The following is a 27,235-nucleotide window of genomic DNA, read 5'->3' as shown; positions in this document are numbered from 1 at the left end:
TCTGGTCACCCTGACTACCAAGCACCTGCTCTGCCAGCCTCCAGCCCAGAGCCGCTCAGAACACCTAGAACAGGCGCCTGCCCTTACTGAGCACCTCGGTCAGAGGTAGGGGATGGCAGGCGTGTGCCAGCACGAGCAGCAAGTGTGGGTCCTTCCTGCAGTGGTCCAGACAGGTAAACAGAGGCGGGGGGGCGGGCGGGGCCTGTGCTAGGACTCCCACAGCCGCCGGGCCCAGCGCCCGTCACGAACCAAGTACACAGGCTCAACATTCTGTCCTTTGAGACCATCATCTCAGGTGTTCAGTCCACAAACCGTGTGTGGCTACTGCAGCATAAATCAACTTTAATTAAAATTAAATAATTCAGCCCCTCCGCTGTACTAGCCACATTTCAAATACTCAGTGACTACAAGCAGTTCCTGTGGCTGTCTGTACTCTACAGAGAACATTTCCATTATCACAGAAAGTTCCACCAGACAATGCTGACCTCAATGAAGCAGCCCCCAAACAGAGAGTTTAAGGTATTCACGGCCTTTCTCTAGCCCTCTGAGGGGGACAAGTAGGGCTACAGCGGCTCCGAGCCAGCCTTGAGCACAGGCATGAAGAGTTTACAGAGAAGAACGAGGAGGAAGAGGGAAGGAAGAAAGTACCAAACTCACAGAATTAGAAATAGAAAGGTGAGACCAATGGCTCAGCTGTCTGTCCAGTGGGGCGGCAGAGCTACCAGCCAGCCTCACTGCACCTCCTTGGCTACCTTCCAGATGCTTCCACAAGCACGGGGGGCCTGAAGCCAGCACAACATGGGGGTGGGGAAACACAGGCCAGGGTTAAATGCTGACCTCACCATCACTGCCACACAGCCTCGGGCAAGCCATCTGTCTCACCTGTAAAGGGAGCAGTCATAGTGCACAGAGCCTCAGTGTGTCATAAGATTAACTGAGACGCTTGTGAGGTTCTGAGCAGAGTACCCAGCACTCAGTAGGTGCACAGGAAATGGTAGCTGATGGAACAGAGAAAATACTTGTTTTCCATGTACTGCTTTCATTCATGATAATTCCTAGTTTCTGGCGGCACTGAGATTCCTTCATTCATTGAAGCAACTGCATTTGCTGCTTCTGAGGGAGGCAGGGTGCTGCCATAAATAAAAGTCTAGCGTCAAATTAGACTCAGACTAGGTTATGTAATAGTCAAAAAAGCTGGCTTTGAGAGGGAAAAAAAAGAGCTTCTAAATTTGGACGTGCTGCTTCCTTTTATTTCTGAAAAGCAAAGCCTGGAAGTCTGAGCATAGAAATTTATATGTGGTTTAGGAAAAAAAATGTACCCCAGGAGTCCTTGCCCCCTGAAAAGGGGGGAAGCCCTTCTGGTACAAGGAGCTTGGAGAGAGTTGGAATGTAGAGAGTGGGATCAAGGTACTGCCGGGATCCAGTGCCCCCCTTGTTGCAGTAGCAGAAGCAGGAGGGAGGGAGGCTGGGGGAAGCCCACTGCAGCCTGTGCCTGGCTTTGCCTCTAGACTTCAAGGAGAGAACCCCTCGGATGGCCTGCCCAACCAAGGCAACAGAGGAGAAGTGGCAGAGGGGGAGGCAGCCTGGTTGGACACGCTTGGCTCCCAGCCTAAGCTCAGCCTGCGGAGGAGACCCTGAGACCCTTGTCCTGTTGTTACTGGGTTGACGAAAAGCTCCGGAGGGTAGGAAGTGGCCTCGGGCCTAGAGGCAACATCATGTGGGTGCTAGTCCAGTGCCCGAGGACCATGCCAGGCCCCCAGCAGGGGACAGCAAAGACCTGGACAACTGCACAGAGATGTGTCTCCAGCGGCCAGGCAGGATGAGGGAAGTCTAGCATCAGTCAAAAGATGGCCTGAGGCCCCTCTTCCTCCCATACCTCACACTCAGAAAGATGTCTTGCGAAGAATAGAGGGAAGTGATAACTCTTAAGAGGGCCATACTCTTAATGAAGGAATCTGAACATTTACCTTAAGCAGACTTTTCTAAACTGCAAGAGTCTGAGGTACCTGTAATTGGTAAGTCTAATTTTTCACTTGTCATGTCCCTTCACAACACATCACATAACTTATTTCACTGCAAGATAAGGTCAGTTAAAAAACAAAAAAGAAGTTCCATTTTATGCACATCTGAGTCTCAGTGCACTAATCCTATGTGCCATCTGGACTGTTAGAGGCAGCAGGTGGGACAGGGTGAGTGGGAAGGTCCTGGGCTCCCTGTGTGGCTCTGCTCACCTCTTTGGGGTTGTCCCCTGCGAGGCGGAACTTGCGAGGAGTCTTGCTCCGAGCATATTTGCAGCCATTGAAGTACATGCTCCAGGAACAACCGAAGGAGAAGGAGGCACCACAGGTGTTTGGGTCTTTGCCTTGGCAAGCGCAGGTCCGGCTGTAACATATAACACGTTAGGCATCCAAAACACACTTCTTGTTCTGGAATTTTCCCCTCCCTGAGGGGGAGGCCCTGCTGGTGCCTGGCATCCGCTGGCCTCCCACTATTGGGATGACATCATTCCCTGCCCTCAACTCCTTTCCCAAGTCTCTACCCTTGTGGGCAGAGGACCAGTTCTGAGTAGCCTGTTGGGCTCCCACCCCTGAGCCTGAAGGTCTGAGAGTCTGTTGCTGGGAGAAGCACCTGGGTTTTGTGAGATGGCTGAAAGGACCTAATCAAAAACCCAATCAGGTTTACACTTTGCCATGACTCTAATAGCTTGATCAGCTTCAACACAGACCACTCAAAGAGGGGAATAATGTGAACCACAGAGTTTGAACATGCCTGCTTCCTGCAGGCCCAGGTGCTGACAGGCCTTTAAAGAAATTAACACTGACATTACCATTCAGCACTTAATAAAATCCAGAAATAATCCAAACACCCCTCAGTTGGGGAACGAATAAACAAACTGTGATGCATCCACATGGTGGAATACTACTCAGTAGTGAAAAGGAATGGGCTCCTGATCCACACATCCATAGATGAAACTCAGAACACTGTGCTAGGAGAAGAAGCCAGACTCGGGAGGCTACCTGCTGCATCATCCCCTTTATGTGACATTCTTATAAAGGCAACCCTACATAGACAGGAAGCAAGGTGTGTGGTTGCCAGGGGTGGAGGGGAGCACCAGGCTATAGTGGGACATGGTGGAGTTTGGGGCTGAGGGAGCTGTTCTATGTCTTGATTGTGGTGGTGGCTACATGGCTATAAACATCTGTCAAATTCCTCAAGCTGTATACCTCAAAGGATGAATTTTACTGTAAGTAAAAATACCTTAACTTAAAAAATGCAGGGAGGATCCTATAAGGATAGGTCTTATGAATATCACTGATGCCTTATATTAGTGGGGCACTCACACACGTTTCCACACTTGCCACCATTATTAGAGCCTCAGAGTCAATTTGGGGCAGAAAGCATAGCTAAGCTGAGTCAAGAGACCCTCCCCAGCCAGGGTCAGACCTCAGGCCAGCTCCGTGGGTGAGCACTCTTTCCACCACGGTCCTACCTCTGCGGAACACACAGGGCCCTGACCCCATGTCCCACCCCCGCCACTGGGACCATCCACATACTCATCGTTGAGGCCACATCTCCGGCTGGTGGGGTTCCCGTACTTTCGGAGGGTGTCGGTGAGCTCCTGGTAGAGGGTGTCTCCGAGGCTGCGGGGGATGCCCTCCCAGGCCAGGATGAGGATGACGATCACGGCGTTCTGGCAGTGGTGGCCCGCCCGGTGCCGCACCAGGCAGAGCAGCTTCTCTTCCAGCGTGTGCCTGCGGATCACCTGCGGGGAGGCGGGGAAGGGGGCGCTGGGAACCACAGGAGTCAAGCGCCCGCGCTCGTTGGCAGCGGACACCACACACTCCCCTCTGCCCACAGACCCGGGTGTAGCTCTTCTGGGCAGTGTCCCAGGCGGGTCACATCCTGGCGACGGCAACCACACAGGCTAAAGGACCATTGTAATTCGGAAAAGAAAAACGTTAAAGCGCAAAATAAAAAATAATTACTACAAAACCTAAGTAATTGGTGATTTACATAGACTTAGGAATAAAAATAAAACTCAGCAGTAGCCACAGGACTGAAAAAGGCCAGTTTTCAAAAAAAAAAAAAAAAAGGCCAGTTTTCATTCCAACCTCAAAAAAGGGCAATACCAAAGAATGTTCAAACTACTGCACAATCGTGGTCATTTCACATGCTAGCAAGATAATGCTCAAAATCCTTCAAGCTAGGCTTCAACAGTACATGAACCGAGAACTTACACATGTACAAGCTGAATTTAGAAAAGGCAGAGGAACCAGAGATCAAACTACCAACAAGATTAAGTAAGGGAATTTCAGAAAAACATCTGTTTCTGCTTCATTGACTACACTAAAGCCTTTGACTGTGTGGATCACAACAAACTGTGGAAAATGCTTAAAAGACATGGGAATACCTGCCTCCTGAGAAATCTGTATGCAGGTTAAAAAGCATCAGATAGAACCAGACATGGGACAATGGACTGGTTCAAAACTGGGAAAGGAGTACATCAAGGCTGTATATTGTCACCCTGATCATTTGACTTACATGCAGAGTACATCATGCAAAATGCCAGGCTGGATGAATCACAAAGTGGAATCAAGATTGCCAGGAGAAATATCAACAACCTCAGATATGCAAATGATACCACCCTAATGGCAGAAAACAAAGAGGAACTAAAGAGCTTCTTGATGAAGGTGAAAGAGGAGAGTGAAAGAGCTGGCTTAAAACTCAACATTCAAAAAACGAAGATCATGGCATTGGTCCCAACACTTCATGGAAAATAGATGGGGAAACAATGGAAACAGTGATAGACTATTTTCTTGGGCCCCAAAACCACTGCAGACAGTTACTGCAGTCATGAAATTAAAAGATGCCTGCTCCTTGGAAGAAAAGTTATGACAAACCTAGACAGCCTATTAAAAAGCAGAGACATCACTTTGCCGACAAAGGTCTGTATAGTCAAAGCTATAGTTTTTCCAGCAGGCATGTATGGATGTGAGAGTTGGACCATAAAGAAGGCTGAGCACCAAAGAAATGATGCTTTCAAACTGTGGTGCTGGAAAAGATGCTTGAGAGTCCCTTGGACAGCAAAGAGATTAAACCAGTCAATCTTAAAAGGAAATCAACCCTGAATATTCATCAGAAGGACTGATGCTGAAGCTGAAGCTCCAATATTTTGATCACCTGATGTGAAGAGCTGACTCACTGGAAAAGACCCTGATGCTGGGGAAGATTGAGGGTAGGAGGAGAAGAGGGCAACAGAGGATGAGATGGTTGGATGGCATCATCAACTCAATGAACATGAGTTTGAGCAAACTCTGGGAGATAGTGAAGGACAGGGAAACCTGGCGTGCTGCAGTCCATGGGGTTACAAAGAGTCAGACACAACTGAACTACTCAACAAAAGGAATAAAATCTATAGATAAAATTATAAGCCAAAATTTCAGAAATTTTTACATTGTCCTAAAACATTTGCAGAGAAAATGGTGCATATGTGCATGGTTTTTGTTAAAAAGCAAGGGCCTGGACACTATGGAAAACAGTTTTTGGTAGTTCCTTGGAAAGTTAAACATATGTGACCAGGCACCGCTAAGAATACAACCAGAGTTTCAGGATGGCGTGATGAGAAAATTTTGGAAACAGATAGTGGTGATGGGTTGCATAACAATGTGAATGTAATTGATGCCACTGGATTGCACATTTAAAATGATTAAAATGAAAATTTTATGTTATGTATGTTTTAACAATTTTTAAAATTAGTAATGCAATACCATGGAATTGTGTACTTTAAATGAGTGAATTTTATGGTATGTGAATTACATCTCAATAAGACTGCTAAAACAAAAGCATAGGCCATGGGGCACTGCTCTGCTCCTCAGGGTCCAGCTGTGCAGTCACCCAGGCTCTCACCTCACTCTTCACCCACGCCCTAAACACTGTCCTGGCTCACACAAAGCACAAAGGGTCCAGGAGGGGGGGTGAGGTGGCTGAATCTCCCCTCCAAAAATCCCAAGGAATTCTGTGACTAGATAAGATGTGGGGGCCTGTGAAGAGGGAAGACTGGGAAGGGCTCTGAGTGGCAAGTGGAGGGACAGGACTCGAGGCAGAGCTTCTGCAAAGTAAGCAGGCGGCTCCCTTACATTCGTAGCTACATGCTTTAGAAGGGGGAGCAGATGGTTGGGAGAGGGGTGGAATGGGGAGACCACTGACATAAGACAAGTAAAACGGATAAAGTCTGGACTAGGACACTGGGGAATGAACAGGAAAAGACATGGATTCTAGAGAACTTCAGGAGAAAGGTGACTTTGGGACCACCTCACCATAGGAGCTGAGGGCCAGGCAAAAGTCTTAAATGACACTTTGCAGTGCAGAAAAGTGGGTGAGTGTGGGCAGTGTTTCCTGGCAGGGGAGCAGGCAGCACCCCACGGGGGAGGCAGTTTGGAACACTGGAGTGGCTATTCTGAGCAGAACCAACAGAATGGCTCTGGGGGCAGGAGGTGTCTGGGCTGGAGACAGACTTGGCCACGAGTACATCAGTGCAGGCTGATGCTGACAGCGCCACCAGGCGGGCAGCATCAATAAGGAAAGCGGGCCAGAGGTACAACTAAGGAGTGGAAGGTGGGTGGGAAGCCAGACCTCTCTCCATGGGCCCCTGGCTGGTGGGAATTCCAGCCAAGCATACCTAGCCCTTCCAGTTTGGGAAGAAGAAAACAGAAATCCAGATTTTCACATGAAATCTCTCCTTTTAAAGATACAAACACCACATTCATTTTTTAAATGGTGGGAAAAAGTTTAGCATTTTAAATGTACAATTCAGTAGCATTAAGCACATTCACGTTATATAAACTATCACCAGAACTTCTTTCATCTCCAGAACTTTTAATTTTCTCAAATAGAAACTCTCCACTTAATACTAACCCTCCATTCTCCACTGAACCCAGCCCATGGGGACAACCATTTTGCTTTCTGACTCTATTAATTTGACTATGCCAGGTACCTCACATAAGTGGAATTGTACAACATTTGTCCTTCAGTGACCAGCTTAATTTCACTTAGCATGACATCCTCAAGTTTCATCCATAAGGCAGCAGGTACCAGAACTTCCTTCAAAACTTAAAGGACATCTTGTATACTAAACAAAACATACCTGAGTCAAGAGTTCCTGCTTTGAGTCATAGCAGTGATGGTGCCCACCACCTCCACCCTTTGTGGAAGCAATGATTGCAACATTATTTATAAAACTGTTTTTGTGGAGAGGGTGTGGAGAAAAGGGAACCCTCTTACACTGTTGGTGGGAATGCAAACTAGTACAGCCACTATGGAAAACAGTGTGGAGATTTCTTAAAAAACTGGAAATAGAACTGCCATATGACCCAGCAATACCACTTCTGGGCATACACACTGAGGAAACCAGATCTGAAAGAGACACGTGCACCCCAATGTTCATCACAGCACTGTTTATAATAGCCAGGACATGGAAACAACCTAGATGCCCATCAGCAGATGAATGGATAAGGAAGCTGTGGTACATATACACAATGGAATATTACTCAGCTGTTAAAAAGAATTCATTTGAAACAGTTCTAATGAGATGGATGAAACTGGAGCCTATTATACAGAGTGAAGTAAGCCAGAAAGATAAAGAACATTACAGTATACTAACACATATATAAGGAATTTAGAAAGATGGTAACGATAACCCTATATGCAAAACAGAAAAAGAGACACAGATGTACAGAACAGACTTTTCGACTCTGTGGGAGAAGGCGAGGGTGGGATGTTTCAAGAGAACAGCATGTATATTATCTATGGTGAAACAGATCACCAGCCCAGGTGGGATGCATGGGACAAGTGCTCCGGCCTGGTGCACTGGGAGGACCCAGAGGAGTCCGGTAGAGAGGGAGGTGGGAGGGGGGATTGGGATGGGGAATACGTGTAACTCTATGGCTGATTCATGTCAATGTATGACAAAACCCACTGCAATGTTGTGAAGTAATTAGCCTCCAACTAATAAAAAAAAAAATTAAAAAAAAACAAACTGTTTTTGTGGATCGGTGAATATATGAACTGCCACTGATCATTTCCGTGTATGGCTGGCTTTCTGCAGCCTGAGCCGGGCACTTCATGGGCATCTGCACACACAGTAGGTAGTAGGGTGTGCCGCAGCAGAGCACCAGCTAATTACACTCATGTGCAACACACGTTCAGAGCACACAGACACGCCTGCGCCGTCAGAGCGCGGACTGAGGCCACGCCCCACGGATTTCCGCGTCTGCGCGTGCCCGTGCATGCGTGCTCAGCCGTGTTCTGACTCTTCGTGACCCCATGGACTGTGGCCCGCCAGGCTCCTCTGTCCATGGGATTTTCCAGGTAAGAACACTAGACTGGGGTGCCATTTCCTCCTCCAGGGGGATCTTCCCAACCCAGGGATCAAGCCTGGGTCTCCTGCGTCTCCTGCACCGGCAGGCAGATTCTTTACCTCTGAGCCACCTGGGAAGCCCTAAATGTGCCTAGTCACACGTAAATGTGCAGAGGCAGGAGCAGACAGCCCTGTGACCACACCCTCACAGGCCTCTGGATACACGCAAAAGAGCTGTAACCAAGCCGAGCTCCCTATCCACACCCTATGAAGGAACCCAGCAGGACGAAATACACAACGTGCAGAGGTCAAAGTCCAACGTGAGGTGTGAACACACCAACACTCAGAGCACAGCAAGGCAGACGGTTCACGTGCCATCACAGGACTGTAAACAATCACCGAGGTGTGGGGCAGGAGTTCCCTGAGCGCCGAGCAGAAACCCCAATCTATTCCCCCATCACTCTCAGCCTTGGTCTGAGTTCCAGCACTGGGGTTCCCCAGTTAAGTCTGCTCTACCATGTGCCCGGTGGGCCTTCAAACATCTGCCTTCTGGCCTGTTACCATTACGGGCTGGCCCAAGCAGCATCTCCAGGGCTCTTCTACCAAAAGCCCGTTTATCGTGTCTGCAGTGTTTGAGTCTGGTATGCCTCCATTTATTCTGAGCCTTTGGGATCCTACCCGCGTCGCTCCCTCACCTCTACGCTTTGTGACTTCCACACTTTGTACAGGCCACCTTAAAATCTGAGACTACCAGCAGGCTCTCTGGGGGGTCCCCACTGGTTTCTTAGATCATTCTCTGAACACACATTTGCTGGGCATCCATGATGCACCTCAGCTTTGTTGCCCAAGATCCCAGCTGGTTAAATCTAAAACTTGTCGGGCACACGGCTTGTAGCTGAAGGTCATGGCTGCAGACACAGACAGGAACCCTGGCTGGAACGAACACCCAGGACCTAGACACGGGGTGGGGCAGCGGGGAGAGCACGAAGGCGCTGGCCAGGCCAGCACAGGGAGCTGGGAGCTGCCGCCCTCCATGGCGATGGTCCATGGCCGTGCTGCCACTGAGAATAATCTGTCCTTAGCATTTGTGGGCCATTTCCACACGGGGGCAGAGAAAGAGAACCTCTGTCCCTTCTCTAACTTCCAAGGAGGTGGAACTCTAGATGAGCCCTACAACTGTAATACATAGGGTTATTTGATGGCTGTGTAGGCAACAAATAAGGGAAATTCACCACCCTATGGGAGATGGTTAGAAAACAAAAAACACAGCACTGCCATTTTCTTGCCACTGTAATAACAGTTCTATGATCTACCACTCTTCTCATTAACAAAATTTCCCTCCTCTCTCATTTTATTTTCACTCATCAGATGTGGAATTTGCTCACCTCTCCATCACTATGTATTCCCTTCTATATGAGCTTTTCTTTCAAAAAGAAAGAAGATGGGCATTGGTGATGGGCACTCTCCCAGGCTTGGTGATATCCACAAGCTATTCCAACCTTTGGACAAAGCACTGTGTTCACGTGCCCAGCTCTGGGCATTTGCCCGCAGAGCCTGGAGGGACCAGAGTTCTGAGGACCACATTCTTCCCTCCATCATTCTGTTTTTCTCTCATGGCCCCAGAAACGGATCTCACGCTTTACCCGGGCGCCTTCCTCCCCAGCCCTCAGCAGAGACACATGAGTGCTGGTCAAGAGCAAAAGCTTCACCATGGGTGTCTGAGGATTAAGATGCATATTCTTATCCTCAACACTGTCCACAGAGCCAACTGTGGCTTTAAGGGGGCAACTGTTTCTGAAGTGGAAAAGTCTGCCAAATGCCGCAGGGATCTTCAGTTTCTTGCCCGATACTTTGGAATTCGTCAACGACTACATAAATTAGCAGGAGGAAGGGAAAGACACCACTTCCCTGATGGGTTCTCTGGGAGGGATAACATCCCACCCTGATCAGCCAGAGAAACAATTAACCTCCTACTATAATGACCACCTTTCACAAGGGTGGGGAAAACATTCTTTTATATACCCGTGAATACTCTTACGTATTTCAGATTTTTCCAGATAATTTTGTGCTACCATCTGAAAATTGCTATAAATAGATATGTGGTAGTTCAGGTTTAGATACCTATTATTTTCATTAAACATAAAGGTGCAAAGGGATGGGATACAGACCAAATAAAAACAGAGTCTGACAGAGCTCATGTTACTACTATCCTTCACTCAAAGTGAGCTGAGTGTATGTTCACCCTGCCTTTCTGCCTTTGCCCACATGACTCTCCTCACCAGGAATGCTTCCACTTCTCCTCGCCCATTTAATATGGCCCCATGCATATCCACCTTCTCTGGAAGACCCAGCCTGAACTCCTCCTGCCACTCACATCCCTTGCCCCTGAACTCAACACCACCAAGCCTGCCTCTCAATGTTAAACACTGATTATTCAAGTCTCCATGATCTTACTTCCTGCTGTCTCTACATTCAAGCAGTTTGAACACAGGGACAGAGCCTTCTCTCTTCCATGCATACTCTTCCTACCATGCAGTGAACAAATAGCTACCTGATAAATTTGCTGCTGCTCTGAGCACGGGTTCTATAGTGGTTCTAAAGTGCTCTCGGAGGGCTGGAAGGACAGGTCAGAAAACTGGGTGAAACTGGGGTGAGATACTGATGATCCCTCTGCCATGATACACAGGCTGCATATAGGAAACAGTGGCTGAGAAGTCAAGCAGATGCAATGCTGTCCTGATTCTGCCCAGAGGCTTAGTTCTTATGGACTAGACAGGGACACCCAGCACCAGGGCACACAGCGGGGCAGAGGAGTCACGGTGGGGCCCAGCCTTGAGCACGATGATGTCTCCAGCTAGCTTCCGCATCTCCTTCCCCTGCAGCCCTGAGCCACAAGGGCAGTACGAGTTGAGCGTAACAACTAGAGAAGTTCCAAGGCCAGCCTTGGACATCAGGAGCTGGCATTTAAACAAAGTGAGGACCAAGAGCTGAGGCTGGGGGAAGATGACCCTAACCAGCACCAGATGCTAGCTCATAGCTCCCTGGGTGGTGCACACGTCTGCCCCCGACTCCCCAGTCCAGTTTGGGCTGTGGAGCTTTGACACATACCCACTTTGCGATGGGGCAGCCACGTGAGCTCTTCCCTTCCTTCCCCGTGTAGATGACCTTCTCGATCCGGATGGCTTTCCCCTTCTCTCCGTACCTGGAGAGCAAGACAGAAGCCACCATTAGCACAACTGAATCCCAAAGGAGTCCTGGTAAGAAGGCAAGTCTCAGCATGTTTCCGCTTGGGTTTCTAGTTACCATGGGGGCAACAGAAAAGGAAGAGAAAGATTTAAACATTTATTCAGCGCTCGAGCCTCTGGTAACACACCTCCACTTACAGACCTCAGGGCCTCTGACCCACCCAGCTCCATCCTGCCCCAGGGCAGAAGGTCTCTGATGATTCTCTCTAAGCCCTCAAACCAAAGGCTCAACATAGGCATTTGTATCCAGCCCTGTTAGCAGACTTAGCTACTTATAAAGTCAATAAAATTCAATAGACAAAAGAAAACAAATGGGGAAACCCTTATTACTGTCTTTCAACAATCCCCAAATGACATTGGAACAGATGAGGACAGATAGCTGAGTCCAGGGGGAAGTGGCCTCCCCAGTACACACTGGCTCCGAGATTCCCTTGGACTTACAGTAAACACGCCTGTTTTCTGCACACACCCCTGCCCTGGCCCACACACGTGTGCACACACTCAGGGATTCACCACATTCAGAGGTGAGAAAACTGTGGCCCTCAGAGCTGAACTGACCTGCTAACGGGCACACAGCTACCCGGGGGCAATGCTGGCTACAGTGCAGCCATGGAGATCAGAGGGCTGGGGCCTGAGAGCCCACACAGCCCTTTCGTTACAAGACTGTGGCCAAACGCCTGAACTTCTCTAAGCCTCAGTTTCTTCGTCTGTAAAATGGACATAAAAATGGTTCCTGTCTCCTAGGCTTGGGAGTGCCTTAAAAGCACTGGGTTGGCCAAAAAGTTCACTCAGTAACAGGGTCTGGCAAGCCTGAATGAACTTCCTGGCCAATCCAATACATCAAAGTTTCTGGCACAAAGGAAGAGCCCAGTAAGTATTCTTAACACTGCAAACATCCATCTTACTAACTTTTATTTTTAATAGCTTCTAGTTTCTAATATAATATCATATCATCTGAGAATAATGGTTATTTGCCAGCTTCTCCTTTCCACTTTCCATGGCTTTACTTCAGTTTCCTGTCTGTCTGTACTGGCTAGCCCTTCCAGAGCTCTTGCAGGCATCTTTGCTTATTTCCTGACATTCCTGGAGATGTTTTCAACTACTCACCCCTGAGCATGCAGCTTGCTAACTTTGGGCTAGAGACAGAGACTCCCTTATTTTGAAGAGCTCTATTAACGGTTTCCTGTTCTAAGAGTTGTTAATCAAGAATTGATCAATTTTGGTGGCCCAGTGGTTAAGAATTCACCTGTCAATGCAGGGACATGGGTTTGATCCCTGTTCCGGGAGGACTTCACATGCTGAGTGGCAACTAAGTCCGTGCGCCCTAAAGCCCATGCTCTGCAACAAGAGAAGCCACTGCAATGGGAAGCCCATGCATGGCAATTAGAGAGTAGCCCCCAGTCACCAAAACTAGAGAAAGCCCACATGTAGCAATGAAGACCCAACACAGCCATAGATAAATTTTTAAAAAACTTTAAAAAAAGAACTGATCAATTTTATCAAATACATTTTTAACAACTAAGGACACAGAAGAATAGCTTTTCTCCTTTGGTCAATTAACAAGGTATGCTATTTTAACAGACTGTCTAAATCCAACAATTGTTATATTTCTGTAATAAATCCAATTTGGTCATGGCATATTATTTCAATATACTATTTAATAGAGGGTAATGTTATCATAACTACTAGGCATTTGTATCATAACTATCACAACGACTACTGTTTTACATATTCTTCATATAAATACATATACAGTTATACATAATTCTTTATCTTATCCACTTCACTTCTAGGAATCTCTGATATAACTTGTACAAATACACCAAGATTTAGGAACAAGATATTGTTGCATCAATGAGAAAATTTGGAAACAACAAAAATATCCAGTATTGTTGTTGCTTAGTTGCTGGGTTTGTGACCCCATGGATTGTGGCCTGCCAGGCTCCTCTGTCCACAGTATTTCCCAGGCAAGAATACTGGAGTGTGTTGTCATTCCCTCCTCCAGGGAATCTTCCTGACCCAGGGATCGAACCCATGTCTCCTGTGTTGGCAGACAGATTCTTTACCACTGAGCCACCAGGGAAGCCCAAATATCTAGTACAGGACTGGCTAAATAAAACATAATTAAATAAATATCCATGCAACAGAAAACCATATAGCTATCAAAAAGGATTCAACAAAATTATATGTACTGACATGAAAAAAATTAAGTGGAGGGGAAAGTATCCACCAACATGGGTATAGTATTCTTGATCCCATTTTGTTCAAAATTTCTCTACACACATATGTTATCTTTGTAAATGCTCAGAAAAAAATCAAACTTGAAAAAATTTTTTCTTCTCGGAGGATAATTACTAGAGAGCTTTATTCACTATAAGCTTTTTAAAAATGGCCTTTTATAGACATGTTTTATTTTTGTAACTGGAAAAGAAAACAAGTACTTTTGAAAATGATGATCTAAGGTCTCTCTGAGTTCAATGTTCTCTAAGACCTCGGGAATGAAGTGAAAAGCTGATAACTGCTACATTGAAGTTCTCAGGCTATGTTATAGAACGTGTTTGCAGACAGGACCCTGGGGAGTTTATATAGCATGGTCTGGCTCAAAAGGAAAAGACCAGATAGTGCTGTTTTTGTCTGACTCCTGGAAAACTTTCAACCCCACAAGCATTTATCAGGAAGTGGCCCATGCGCGCAGAGCCTGGGCACTGTGTGTCCTGGGGCCGCTGTGGGAAGAATGACCCAAGGTGACCACACCGCTCTCACCAAAACCCACAGGATATCGTTCCCCACAGAAGGGTGAGTTGAGGACACAGACTCGGGCTTTCTGACCAAGACCTTCCGCACTGTCCTATCCTCATGAGAAATGCTTCTTGCAGTGAACCTTGTATTTGAGAGCAAATAAAAGGGCCAAGCACTGTCTGATCAGGCAAAAAATTTTTTAAGCAGGGCTGTCTCTTTGTTTAAAGACAACCAACAACTCTGGATTTAGTTCTTTTTTTCTTAAATGTCTTAAGTTTCTGGCCTATCATTAAGAGGTTAGAATATAGGTGAACTCCTAGACCCTAAAGTAAAGTCTGCAAGGATAGGCTGAAACTTTATTTTAAAGGGTAACTTGATCGTCTTAGCCAGTGATTCTCAAAGGTGGTGCTGGGACCAGCATGCAGACTCTCAAGTCCCATCCCAGGCCTGCTGTTTCAGAAACGCTGGACTGGGGTGCAGCCATCTGTGCTTTCACAAGTCCTCCAGAAACCTGAAGCATGCTCAAGCTTGCTAACCGCTGATCCAAAGTTGTGATTCTTTGGGGTTACCTCCATCACACAATAATGAGACCAGTTCCCCCCAAATTCAGAGGATTTGCTAGCAGGGTGTTGGTGCTTCATTCCTAGAATGAACATTTAATGAACTGCTAGGCTGCAGAGGATCCCCTTCCCAGTTAGAGGACATGTGGCCCTGTGCAGCAGGCCCTTCTCAGACATGGGTTTGAACACCTGACTCCAATTATCTATGACGACAAGGACCTGAGTACCTAGGGGGTATGGAACCCATTAACAAATTTTATAATATTTCAGGACTTGCTTTGAACCTCCCCCTCCTTCCAAAGTCTTTACCAGATAAGCTAAAAGCACCAACATCCCCTGGGTTTCAGTTTTCTTCCCTCCTCGTCTTGGCCAACTCCTGGCTGTAGAGTGGTCCTGCAGAGAAAGGGTAGGGGGGGAAGTCTAGAGAAAGAGATAGCTCGGATCATTCCCAAACTAGACTCCCATCGAGGTGAGTTTTGGCAATCATTCATTCCCCTCCTTGTTCCAGAAGCAGCTTAAAAAGATGTCTATGTGATAAAAATAACAGGTGATGAAATCAGGGTAAAGGGGGAAACAGACAGACATGATGTTTGTATGTAAAATGCAAATGGTGGGATCTTATGCATACTTTAAAGAGATGAGTCTAGAACATTTCATCGCATAAGAAATCAAGGAAGCTAATGAAGGCTCCTTAGGGTCACGTCAAAAGGACTCAGGGGTGAACCTGCATAGACTTCCATGGGCCAAAGATGAGAAATCACGTTCCTCCTAATGAGAATACACAAATCTGGTGCTAAGCTTACTAACAGCCAACATAAAGATGGAAACACAATCTGTTCCATGATTTACAAGGTCCTTAAGATAAAAATAAACCAGTTGCTGAGGAAAAACACAAGTATTCCTGGTCTTGAGAGGAATTCCTCCCTTGGATCAGTTTCTGAAGAATCTACACTTGGCTGTTATTTTTAAAGCAATGAGAAAAAAGGAAAGGACAAATCTCAACTGCATCATTATCTCTTAATCCTTATTTCAAAACACACTCTTCTATAACTAAAAGTTATTTAGAGAGCTGTCTAGAAATCTTATAAAATTGTTACCAAGAAACAAACAAATGTAAAAACCATCCCAGATCAAGCTTGTATATCTGACGCCACTGCAGCCCTCAACCTGTAAACAATGGTGTCAAAATTCCTCTCAAAAACCGCTGGCCAAAATGATGCCCACTCCAACCTCCAAGCTGCAAGACATATACACATGGGCACATGCAGGGGTGCGTGTAAAAGCACACACACTGGGTTTTTTTGAGTATAATTGCTTTACAAGGTTCTGTTACTTTTCTGCTGTACCATGAAGTGAGTCAGCTGTAGGTATACATACATCCCCTCCCTCCTCTTCTGGACCTCTCTCCCACCCACCCCCGCATCCCACCCCTCTAGGGCATCACAGCATGGAGCTGAGCTCCCTGTGCTACAAAGAAGGTTCCCACAAGCTATTTATCTTACACATACATATGCCAACGCTACACTCCCGATTCCTCCACCCTCCTCTCCCCATCTCCTCCACGACCCCTGTCCACATGTCCATTCCTTACATCTGCGTCTCCATTCCTGACCTGCAAACAGGTTCCCCTGGACTGTTTTTCTAGATTCCACATAATTTGTGCTCATATATGATATTTGTTCTTCTCAGCAATCCCACATACTGTTTTGAAAGTGAAAGTTGCTCAGTCGTGTCCGACTCTTTGTGACCTCATGTACTATACAGTCCACGGAATTCCCCAGGCCAAAATACTGGAGTGGGTAGCCTTTCCCTTCTCCAGGGGTTCTTCCCAACCTAGGGATCGAACCCAGGTCTCCTGCACTGCAGGTGGATTCTTTACCAGCTGAGCCACAAGGGAAACCCAAGAATACTGGTGTGGGTGGCCTATCCCTTCTCCAGCAGATATTCCCAACCCAGGAATTGAACTGGGGTCTCCTGTATTGCAGGCAGATTCTTTACTAACTGAGCTATTAGAGAAGCCCACATACTGTTTTAAGTGTTCCCTTTTCTCCACATCCTTGCCAACATTTGTAATCTGTAGACTTTTTGACGATTTTCATGGACTCATAGGTGCTCTTTCAATCAGGCTTGAATTTACAGATTGGGTCTTTAATCAAATGCTTTTCTGATGGGCTACTATGAATATAAATGTTTCCAGATGGTACAGGATAATTAAGAGTGTTTACAGCAGATCACTGTCCTCCATCCATCTTACCTTTTATTCATTTGGGGACATCACTACAGTTATGCAGTTCAAAATCATGTTTCCTGCTAATTTTTCAGTTTAGCTATACTGGTCAGATAAAACCTGCTCCCCAAATTTCTGGAAATTCTAAGCTACTCAGCCCTTGGCCTTCCACATCTGTATGTAGATGTATGAGCAAACACGTTTATGTCTTACATAATCTGTGACTTTACTTTTAAAATACTAATAAACCTTAGTTATTAAAAAACCCAGTCCATGTGAATATGATGTAGACACCCTGCATGTAATATTTACTAGTAAGGACCAGGTGCTTTCCAGACATCAATTCCATTTATCCTCATAATTCTCCTCCAGAGTACAGGCTTTTACCATCTCCACTCTGTGGATAAGAAAACCGAGTCACACAGAAGTAAAGCAACTTACCAAAGGACTCAGCAGTGAGTGGACGGGCCAGGACTTGGACCTTAGCTCTGGCCCCAGGGTCCCAGTGTTCTCAACCACCAAGCTATTTTACCTCTCTACACTCTGGAACTCATAGCATTTAGTATCTACTGGGGACACACATGGACTTAAAAGTTCCTATTCATATAAAACTACTGTTAAAAAAGCAGAACAGAGCTGTTAAGCAAAAGCCCCACAGTCTTGTGTTGAATTGTAAGTGTACATAAACGCGAATGTATTTAATCACTAAACAATAACAAAAATAAAAAACCTACACATATATCTAGGCTCTTTCTACTTGAAATGGCCTAGAGAAATGAGCACTCCCAGCACCTGGAGTCTCTTTTCTAAATAAATTTTCCACCATAAAAACACAAGAAATCAAGAACTCCTAGGATCATGTCAAAATGACTCAGGAGATCATGTAAATAGGTGCCCACTGGCCAAATATGAGGCATACATCCCTCCTAGAGGTGATACAAAACATCACCTAGGAAGTAGTTTTACAAGAAAGAAACAATCAGATTCTGATCAAGCCTTTAGATCTAACTGCCAATTTACAGGACACAGGGCAGAAGAACCTGTTAAACGATACCACAGGAAAGGTGGCAGCAAAATTCAGCCATGGGAAACTCCACAGGACACACAACCATTTAACCCCATTTCTTTAAGGAAAACTATGTCAACAAAGAGTGAGAGAAAGCGGGGACAGAGGAATATATGAAGGGCAGACCTACAGACAGAAAGAAACCCAGAGCACTGGGGGGGGGGGTGGAAATCCCACATTCAACTTTTCAGTCTGGGTATCAGAGATTCCTTTCTGTAGGCTGTCTAGTATAAGGCAATGAAAATGAGAGGTGCTTAAAATGCACATTCTATTAACAACTTGCCCATTTCTCCTTGGACATCTGTGCATCACTCACCGCTCCTCCATGAGTTCCCGGATGGAGGCTACTGTGGGGCCAGATCCCAGATGAGTATAATATGGACCTTCATCTTTCTCCACTATTTGTTCTGCAGAAACAGAGTAAACATGATTTGGAGACATCAATTCACCAACAGAAATTCACCAACAGGAAGGCAAACCACCAGTAGGAAAATGAATGGTACATTATAAAACAGGAAATTCAAATGGCTTATAAACATATGAATACATTCAATCTCATTAGAAATTAGGAACTACAAATTAAAATCACAATGAAACACCATTATACATAGACCAAGTTGGCAAACATTTAAATATCTGATAAAACTACATACTATCAAGACTGAGGTCTAGCTACTTTGGCATTTAGTTTATCATTATATATACTCTAAATCAGAGGTTAGCAAAGCACTCCATTTTAAGGTACAGACCCCAAACAAACTGAAAACAAGGACTCCAACAGCACCTGTATGCCGTGTCCATTGCAGCATATTCATGAAAGCCAAAGGTAAAAACAGTAGATGCGTCCATCTACACAGATGAACAAAATGTGATATATCCATACAATAGAATATTATTTGACCATAAAAAGGATTTATTCTGATACATGCTACAACATGAATGAACCTGGAAAACATTTTCCTGTTGTTCAGTTCCTCAGTCGTGTCCCATACTTGTGACCCTATGCACCGCAGCACGCCAGGCTTTCCCACCCTTCACTATCTCCCTGGGTTTGCTCCAACTTGTCCATTGAGTCGATATTGCCATCCAATCATCTGATCCTCTGTCACCCTCTTCTCCTCTTTCCCTCAGTCTTTCCCAGCATCAAGGTCTTTTCCAATGAGTCAACTATTCACATCAGGTGGCCAAAATATCGCAGCTTCAGCATCTGTCCTTCCAATGAATATTCAGGACTGATTTCCTTTAGGATTGATTGATTTGACTTCCTTGCAGTCCAAGGGATTCTCAAGAGTCTTCTCCAGCACCACAGTTTGAAAGCATAAATTCATGGGCACTCAGACTTCTTTTGGTTCAACTCTCAGATCCATACATGACCACTGGAAAAGTCACGGCTTTGACTATACAGATCTTTGTCAACAAAGTGGTGTTTCTGCTTTTTAATATGCTATCTTGATTTGTCATAGCTTTTCTTCTAAAGAGCAAGTGTCTTTTAATTTCATGACTGCAGTCACCATCTGCAGTGATTTGGGAGCCCAGGAAAATAAAGTCTGTCACTATTTCCATTCTATTACCATCTATTTGTCATGTAGTGATGGAACTGGATGCCACGGTCTTAGCTTTGAATGTTGAGTTTTAAGCCAGCTTTTTCACTCTCCTCTTTCACCTTCATCAAGAGGTTCCTTAGTTCCTCTTCATTTTCTGTCATTAGGTTGGTGTCATCTGCATTTCTGAGGTTATTGACATTTCTCCCAGCAATCTTGATTCCACCTTGTGATTCATCTGGCCTGGCATTTTGCATGATGTACTCTGCATAGAAGTTAAATAAGCAGGGTGACAATATAAAGCCTTGATGTACTCCTTTCCCAATTTTGAACCAGTCTGTTGTTTCATGTCTGGTTCTGTTGTTCCTTGGCCTGCATACAGGTTTCTCAGGAGGCAGGTAATGTGATCCGGTATTTCAATCTCTTTAAGAATTTCCCACAGTTTGTTGTGATCCACATAGTCAAAGGCTTTAGTGTAGTCAATGAAGCAGATGTTTTTCTGGAATTCTCTTGCTTTTTCTATGATCCAATAGATGCTGGCAATTTGATCACTGATTCCTCTGCCTTTTCTAAATCCGGCTTGTACATCTGGAAGTTCTTGGTTCATGTTCTGCTGAAGGCTAGCTTGAAGGATTTTGAGCATTACCTTGCTAGCATGTGAAATGAGCACAATTGTGCAGTAGCTTGAAAATTCTTTGGCATTACTCTTCTTTGGGATTGGAATGAAAACGGATCTTTTCCAACCCTGTGGCCACTGTTGAGTTTTTCAAATTTGCTGACATATTGAATGCAGCACTTTAAGAGCTTCTTTTAAGATTTTAAAAAGGTCAGCTGAAATTCCATCATCTTCACTAGCTTTGTTTGTAGTGATGCATCCTAAGGCCTACTTGACTTGACACTCCAGGATGTCTGGTTCTAGGTGACTGACCACACCATCGTGGTTATCCAGGTCATTAAGACATGTTTTTTGTACAGTTTTCCTGTGTATTCTTGTGACCTCTTCTTAATCTCTTCTGCTTCTGTTAGATACTTACAGCTTCTGTCCTTTACTGTCCCCATCTTTGCATGAAACGTTCCCTTGTTATCTCTAATTTTCTTGAAGAGATCTCTAGTCTTTCCCATTCTATTGTTTTTCTCTATTTCATTGCATTGTTTACTTAAGAAGGCTTGCTTATCTCTCCTTGCTATTCTCTGCATTCAGTTGGGTATATCTTTCCCTTTTTCCTTGGCCTTTCACTTCTCTTCTCTTCTCAGCTATTTGTAAGGCCTCCTCAGACAACCACTTTGCCTTCTTGCATTTCCTTTCTTGGGGATGGTTTTTGGTCTCCACCTCTTGTACAATGTTATGAATGTCCATCCATAATTCTTCAAGCATTCCGTGTACCAGATCTAATCCCTTGAATCTATTTGTCACTTATATAATCATAAGGGATTTTATTTAAGTCATACCTGAATTGCCTAGTGGTTTTCCCTACGTTCTTCAATTTAAGTCTGAATTTTGCAATAAGGAGCTCATGATCTGAGCCACACTTAGCTCCTGGTCTTATTTTTGCTGACTGTATAGAGCTTCTCCATCTTCCGCTGCAAAGAATATAATCAATCTGATTTTGGTGTTGACCATTTGGTGAAGTCCATGTGCAGAGAGTCATTGCTTGTGCTGCTAGAAGAGGGTGTGTGCTATGACCAGTGCACTGGTGGCGAAATTCTGTTAGCCTTTACCCTTCTTCATTTTGTACTCCAAGGCCAAATTTGCCTGTTATTCCAGGTATCTCTTGACTTTCTACTTTTGCATCCCAATCCCCTATGATGAAAAGGACATCTTTTTTTGGTGTTAGTTCTAGAAAGTCTTGTAGGTCTTCATAGAACCACTCAACTTCAGCTTTTTTGGCATTAGTGGTTGGGGCACAGACTTGGATTACTGTGATATTGAAAGGTTTGCCTTGCAAACGAATTGAGATCATTTGGTAGTTTTTGAGATTATACCCAAGAACTGCATTTCAGACTCTCTTGTTGACTATGAGGGCTACCCCATTTCTTCTAAGGGGTTCTTGCCCACAGTAGTAGATATAACAGTCATCTGAATTAAGTTCATCCATTCCATCCATTTTAGTTCACTGATTCCTAAAATGTCAGTGTTTACTCTTGCCATCTCCTGTTTGAACACTACCAATTTACCTTGATTCATAGACCTAACATTCCAGGCTGCTATGCAACATTACTCTTCACAGCATCGGATTTTACTTTCACCATCAGACACATCCACAACTGGGCGTTGTTTCTGCTTTGACTCAGACTCTTCATTCTTTCTGGAGCTATTTATCTGCTCTTCTCTAATAGCATATGGGACACCTACTGATGGTGGGGGGGCTCATCTTTCAGTGTCATATCTTTTGCCTTTTCATACTGTTCAAGGGGTTCTCAAGGCAAAAATGCTGACGTGGTTTGCCATTCTCTTCTAAGGTGGACTATGTTTTCTCCAAACTCCCCATCATGACCTGTCCATCTTGGGTGGCCCTACATAGCACGGCTCATGGTTTCATTGAGCTACACAAGGCTGTGATCCATGTGATCATTTTGGTTAGTTTTCTGTTCTTGCTCCTTCTGTCTTCTCTCTGATGGATGAGGATAAGAGGCTTGTGCAAGTTTCCTGATGTGAAATAAGCCAAACACAGGAGGACAAATACTGTATGATTCCGCTTGTATGAAATACCTAGAACGGGCAAATTCATTAAGGAAAAAGTTAGGTTAGAGGTTACCAACAGCTGGGAGGAGTGAGGAATGAGGAGTTATTGCTTAATGGGTACAGTTGGTTTAGAGTGTTGAAACAGTTTTAGAAATAGTGGTGATGACTGCATAATATTATGAATGCAATTAATGACACTAAACTGTGCACTAAACTGATTAAAATGGCAAATTTTATACTACATATATTTTAACACAATTTTAAAAAAAGAAAGGAATAAAGTGCTGATACATGCTACAATGTGGAGACACCTTCAAAAACATTATGCTAAGTGGAAAAGTCAAGACACAATATATCACACATATTGCATGATTCCATTCAAATTAAATATCCAGAATAGGTAAATCCATAGAAACAGAAAGCGGAATCATAGTTACCAGAGGCTGGAAGGAGGGAGGAATGGAGAGTTACAACTAAATAGGCACAGGATTTTATTTTGGAGTGATGAAAGTGTTTTGCAATTAGACAGAGGTGATTATTTCACAATACTGTGAATGTGCTAAATGTCACTGAACTGCTCACTTTAAAATGCTTAGTTTTATGTTATATGAAGTTCACCACAATTTAAAAACACTGATTCATACAACAACATGGGTGAATTTTATATGAATTTTTCTAAAAGAAAGAAACAAAAGACTATGTAATAGTAACTCTGGAAAATGCTATACTGACTGGATAGTGTAAGGCTATAAACAAAAGAACTTTATACAAATACTGTAAAATACTGTACTACAGCTGGTAAACTTGCATCATGTCTAGGGGGACATAAACTAAACACAATGTGGTATCCTGCAATGGTTACTACAACAGAAAAAGGACATTAGTGGAAAAACTGACAAAATCCAGAGTCTACAGTTAATAGTACTGTACCAACATTAAGGTATTAATTTTAAATGTACCATAATTATGTAAGACATTTATATTTAGGGTATATTGGGTAAAGGGCATATAGGAACTCTGCGTCAACTTTGCAACTCTTCTATAAATGTAAAATTATTTCATAACAAAAAGCTTTATGAACAGAGCTTCCCTGGTGGCTCAGTGGTAAAGAATCCGCCTGCCAATGCAGGAGACACAGGTTTGATCCCTGACCCAGGAAGACCCCACAGGCCACAGGACGACTAAGCCCGTGCACCCCAACTACTGACCCTGTGCTCCAGAGCCCGGGAGCTGCAACTGCTGAAGCCCACGTGCCCTTGAGCCGGCGCTCTGCAACCAGAGAGGCCACGGCAATGCCTGCTCACTGAAATCAGAGTAGCCCCTGCTTGCCACAACCACAAAAAAAGCCCGAGCAGCAGTGAAGACGCAGCACATCCAGTAAATAAACAAAAGCTTTTTTAAAAAAGAAAATTTCTCCAAGGGAAAAAAAAAATTTTTTTTAAATAAAACACTATGCAGGGGACCCTAATTTGCTGGTCTTGTCCTAGAGGAATTCTTGGCCACATGCATCAAAACATGCACAAGGATTTTCACAGCAACATTATTCACAGTAGTCAAAACTGGAAACAGCTCATAATCCAGCAACAATGGACTAGACACAGAAAACATAGTACAGTCATATAACAGCATATATCCTGCAACGAGAACTGACAAATTGCAGCAACATGGCTGAGCACCACACCACCACAGTCAGTGGAAGAAGCACAGTACATAATAAATACAGCAAGACTGTATTTAAATAATATTCAAAACCAGGCTCAACCCACAGAGATCCATACATAGGTCTAAACTAAATTAGATATTCAATGTTCTTTTTACCTACAGAAAACTGGCAATTTCATATAGCTCAGTCTTAATATAAAGAAAAACTAGGAAATCATCATCACAAGTCGAAAGAGTGGTTGCCTCTGGGGGATGGGAGAGAAATGTGATTGGGAAAGGCATACAGGGGATTTCTGGGGAACTGGAAATGGCCTACTACTTGATTTAGACAGTGGTTACACAGGTGTTCATTTCATAAATATTCATTAAACTGTACATGAGTGTTTCGTGTACTTGCCCTATATATGGAATTCACAACTTTTAAAAGGTAAAAAATTAATGCTGTACCTATTCTATGTAGAACATTATGCTCAGTTTTAGGGGGAAAGCAAGACAGAACAATAACTAATTGGGCCTTTAAAAAGTTTATAGTCTAACAGGGTAAGACAAGACCCACATATAAGAAGGTACGTTATAGCACTTCCAGTCAAAGAGGCATAGTGTTGGAACTGGGGGAAAATTTGATCCATACTGAATACCTTGCCCCAAAATGCATTCCAAACAGTTGAAAGATTTAAGTACAAAAAATTAAACAAGTTCTCAAAGGAAAAAAATGGGTGAGGTTTAAAAAATAATCATGGAAATGGGAAGGTCTTCTCTAAGTATAAAATGAAATTCTGAAGCCAATACACACAGACCCTCCCCAAACTCTTGACAAATATAACTAAAGAAAAATTTATAGTAATAACTAGCAAAAGTCAAGTCAAAAGACAAAACACCACACTGGGGAGAAATACTTGGATCTCACACCAGACAAACGGTTGCTTTCTTTAACATATCAAGTGCTCCCACAGCAAAGTAAGGTCAATAATACAAGAGGTAGAAGAAAAAAAGATAAAACCGGTTCTTTGAAAGGGAATGAAAATGGGTCAAACATATGTAAAGGCACAATAAAGTACCAGTTTTACCTTTCAGATGAGTCACCATCAAAGTCTGATAACTCCTCATGTTGGTGAGGGTACAGGAAAACAGGCAGTATGGAAAGTAATTTAGCAATATATCAAAATTACAAGTGCCCAATCTGCTTGCCTCAGTAATTTCAAAGAATGTCAAATTCTTCTAAGAATTTATTTCTAGGAACTCAGATATACATACATATGTACAAAGTGATATGTATACAAAAGAATACTCACTGCATTATTTGTAATGGCAAAATATCAGAAACCTATATGTCCAGAATACATTATGTATTATAAGTATATTATAGCACATCCATATAATGAAATACTAAGCATCTACCAAAAGGAATAGGTAGCTCCAGATTTACTGACCAAAAAATGACCTCCAAGATATTTTAAGTGGGGAAACAAGCAAATTTCAGTATAGCATGTGTCATATGTTACAGTTAGTATACACACCATCATACATACACCAGGATATATGCACACATAAAGGTGTGTCATTATCCACACTAAGAACAAATGTAAGAGTTAGACAAGGTTTGTGAAAATGAGTTCAGTTGTATTTCTGGTTTAAAACAAACAAACAAATGGCTGGCAATGGTGTGCTCATCAGCAGAGGAATTAACAACCAATGAAAGTTGTCTACTGCTTATGGTTTCTGCTCATGGAGACTCTTGATCCCACTCTGAATTAGTGTCATGGTCTCCTAACCGGTCTCAGCCCTCCAAAGACCATCCTACCCAACACTACCAGTTATGCTCTCAAGACAGAAATCTGATCAGACCAGTTTCACGCCAGACAGAAGACAGAACCCAAATTCCAGAGCAGAGTCCACATGGCTCCCAAGCAGTCATCTCTGCATACCTCTCAGCCTCACATCCTGCAGCAGTCAATGTAGCTCCTTTCACACAACCATGCAAGACTCCTGTGTCTTGAAACACGTTTTCTCATGGGTAGCAGTGCCTTCATTTCTTTCTTTCTTTGGAAAACTCATGTCTTAAGGCCTAGTTTAAATGCCACCTTTTCTGTGAAGACTTTTTAGACTTCTTCTTACCCTCTGGACTCCCAGAGCACCTTGCATACAACAAAAATATCAAAGCAGTGATCACATTTTTATTGTTACCACATCACAGCAGAATGAACACAGATTTTACAGAGACCTGGGCAACTGGTGAGTTATCTTCCTAGCCTCTCTAATCCTCACACCTTCTTGTGTAAAATACATAAAGGGCCAAGTGCAGTATTTGGAGTGTAACATGAACTCAATACACAGCTGCTGTCTAGGCTCTGCCAAACAAATTGTATGACTGTGACCAAGTCACACAATACTTAGGAGCTTTAGAGCAGCGAAAGTAATGTTTCTATATTTCAGAATTGTTGAGGATTACGTGAGATGTAAGGTACCCAGCACAGTCCATGACCTATCAATGTTTAAACGTTTTAATCCTTTTCAATGAAATATACACAATACCAAATATACACAATTTTGAACCATAAGACAGAGAGGATTAAAGAAGGATGTGTGTGGAGTGGGGGAGGAAAGAGACCAAGGTAAGGGTAGGAAGAGAACATAAGAATATGAGTGTTGGAAGTAGTGGTCTCAAAGCTCTTTATAGGCACTAGGATACTAGAGTCTGTATAGAAAATAGAACATAGGAATATGCCAGAACTTTGCAGCTCTTGCCGTTTCTACTGTCTGGAGAAAAGTCAAAGCAAGGGATTGACTGTAGGGTCTCACACTGGAACTGGGATGTAATGTAGATTCTGGGGTCCCAAATCAGAAAAACTCAAAACTTACAATGAAAGGCAGAGAAAGGAGACTTTCATGAGGAAAATCTTGGCAACTCCATCCCAGCAGCTAGGGGAAAAGATATGAAGCTCCAAAATCAAGTTAACCTGGAAATTAGATGGTCAGGATCCTCTGGGAAGGCCACTCACACACAAAGGGCAGACACAGCTCCAAGTGCCAAGCAAAACCAAAGGCATTCTCTTCCTTTCCTATATGGAAAATTCTCTCCCTTTTCCTATACAGATGCCTTGCAATTTACAAGGCATCCAAGTAGTCCTTTAGAAGTCTTATTTCTCTTAATTACAT

At 44.0% G+C, this 27,235-nt stretch overlaps 1 protein-coding gene across 3 annotated transcripts in view; it reads right to left on the bottom strand.

The window, feature by feature from the left end:
- Positions 1–27,235, bottom strand: part of TET3 (tet methylcytosine dioxygenase 3) — a 106,072-nt gene that overhangs the window by 8,265 nt on the left and 70,572 nt on the right. For all 3 annotated transcript variants that reach the window (XM_065929576.1, XM_065929575.1, XM_065929578.1), the window contains 4 exons: positions 18,510–18,600; positions 11,465–11,558; positions 3,555–3,763; positions 2,232–2,382 (listed from right to left, as the gene is read on the bottom strand). In XM_065929576.1, the coding sequence (XP_065785648.1) occupies positions 2,232–2,382; positions 3,555–3,763; positions 11,465–11,558; positions 18,510–18,600 (545 nt within the window). The remainder of the gene's footprint in view (positions 1–2,231; positions 2,383–3,554; positions 3,764–11,464; positions 11,559–18,509; positions 18,601–27,235) is intronic.

Source organism: Muntiacus reevesi, chromosome 3 (assembly GCF_963930625.1).
Source record: "Muntiacus reevesi chromosome 3, mMunRee1.1, whole genome shotgun sequence".
Classification (NCBI taxonomy): Eukaryota; Metazoa; Chordata; class Mammalia; order Artiodactyla; family Cervidae; genus Muntiacus; species Muntiacus reevesi.
This window is presented reverse-complemented; position numbering and strand designations above follow the sequence as displayed.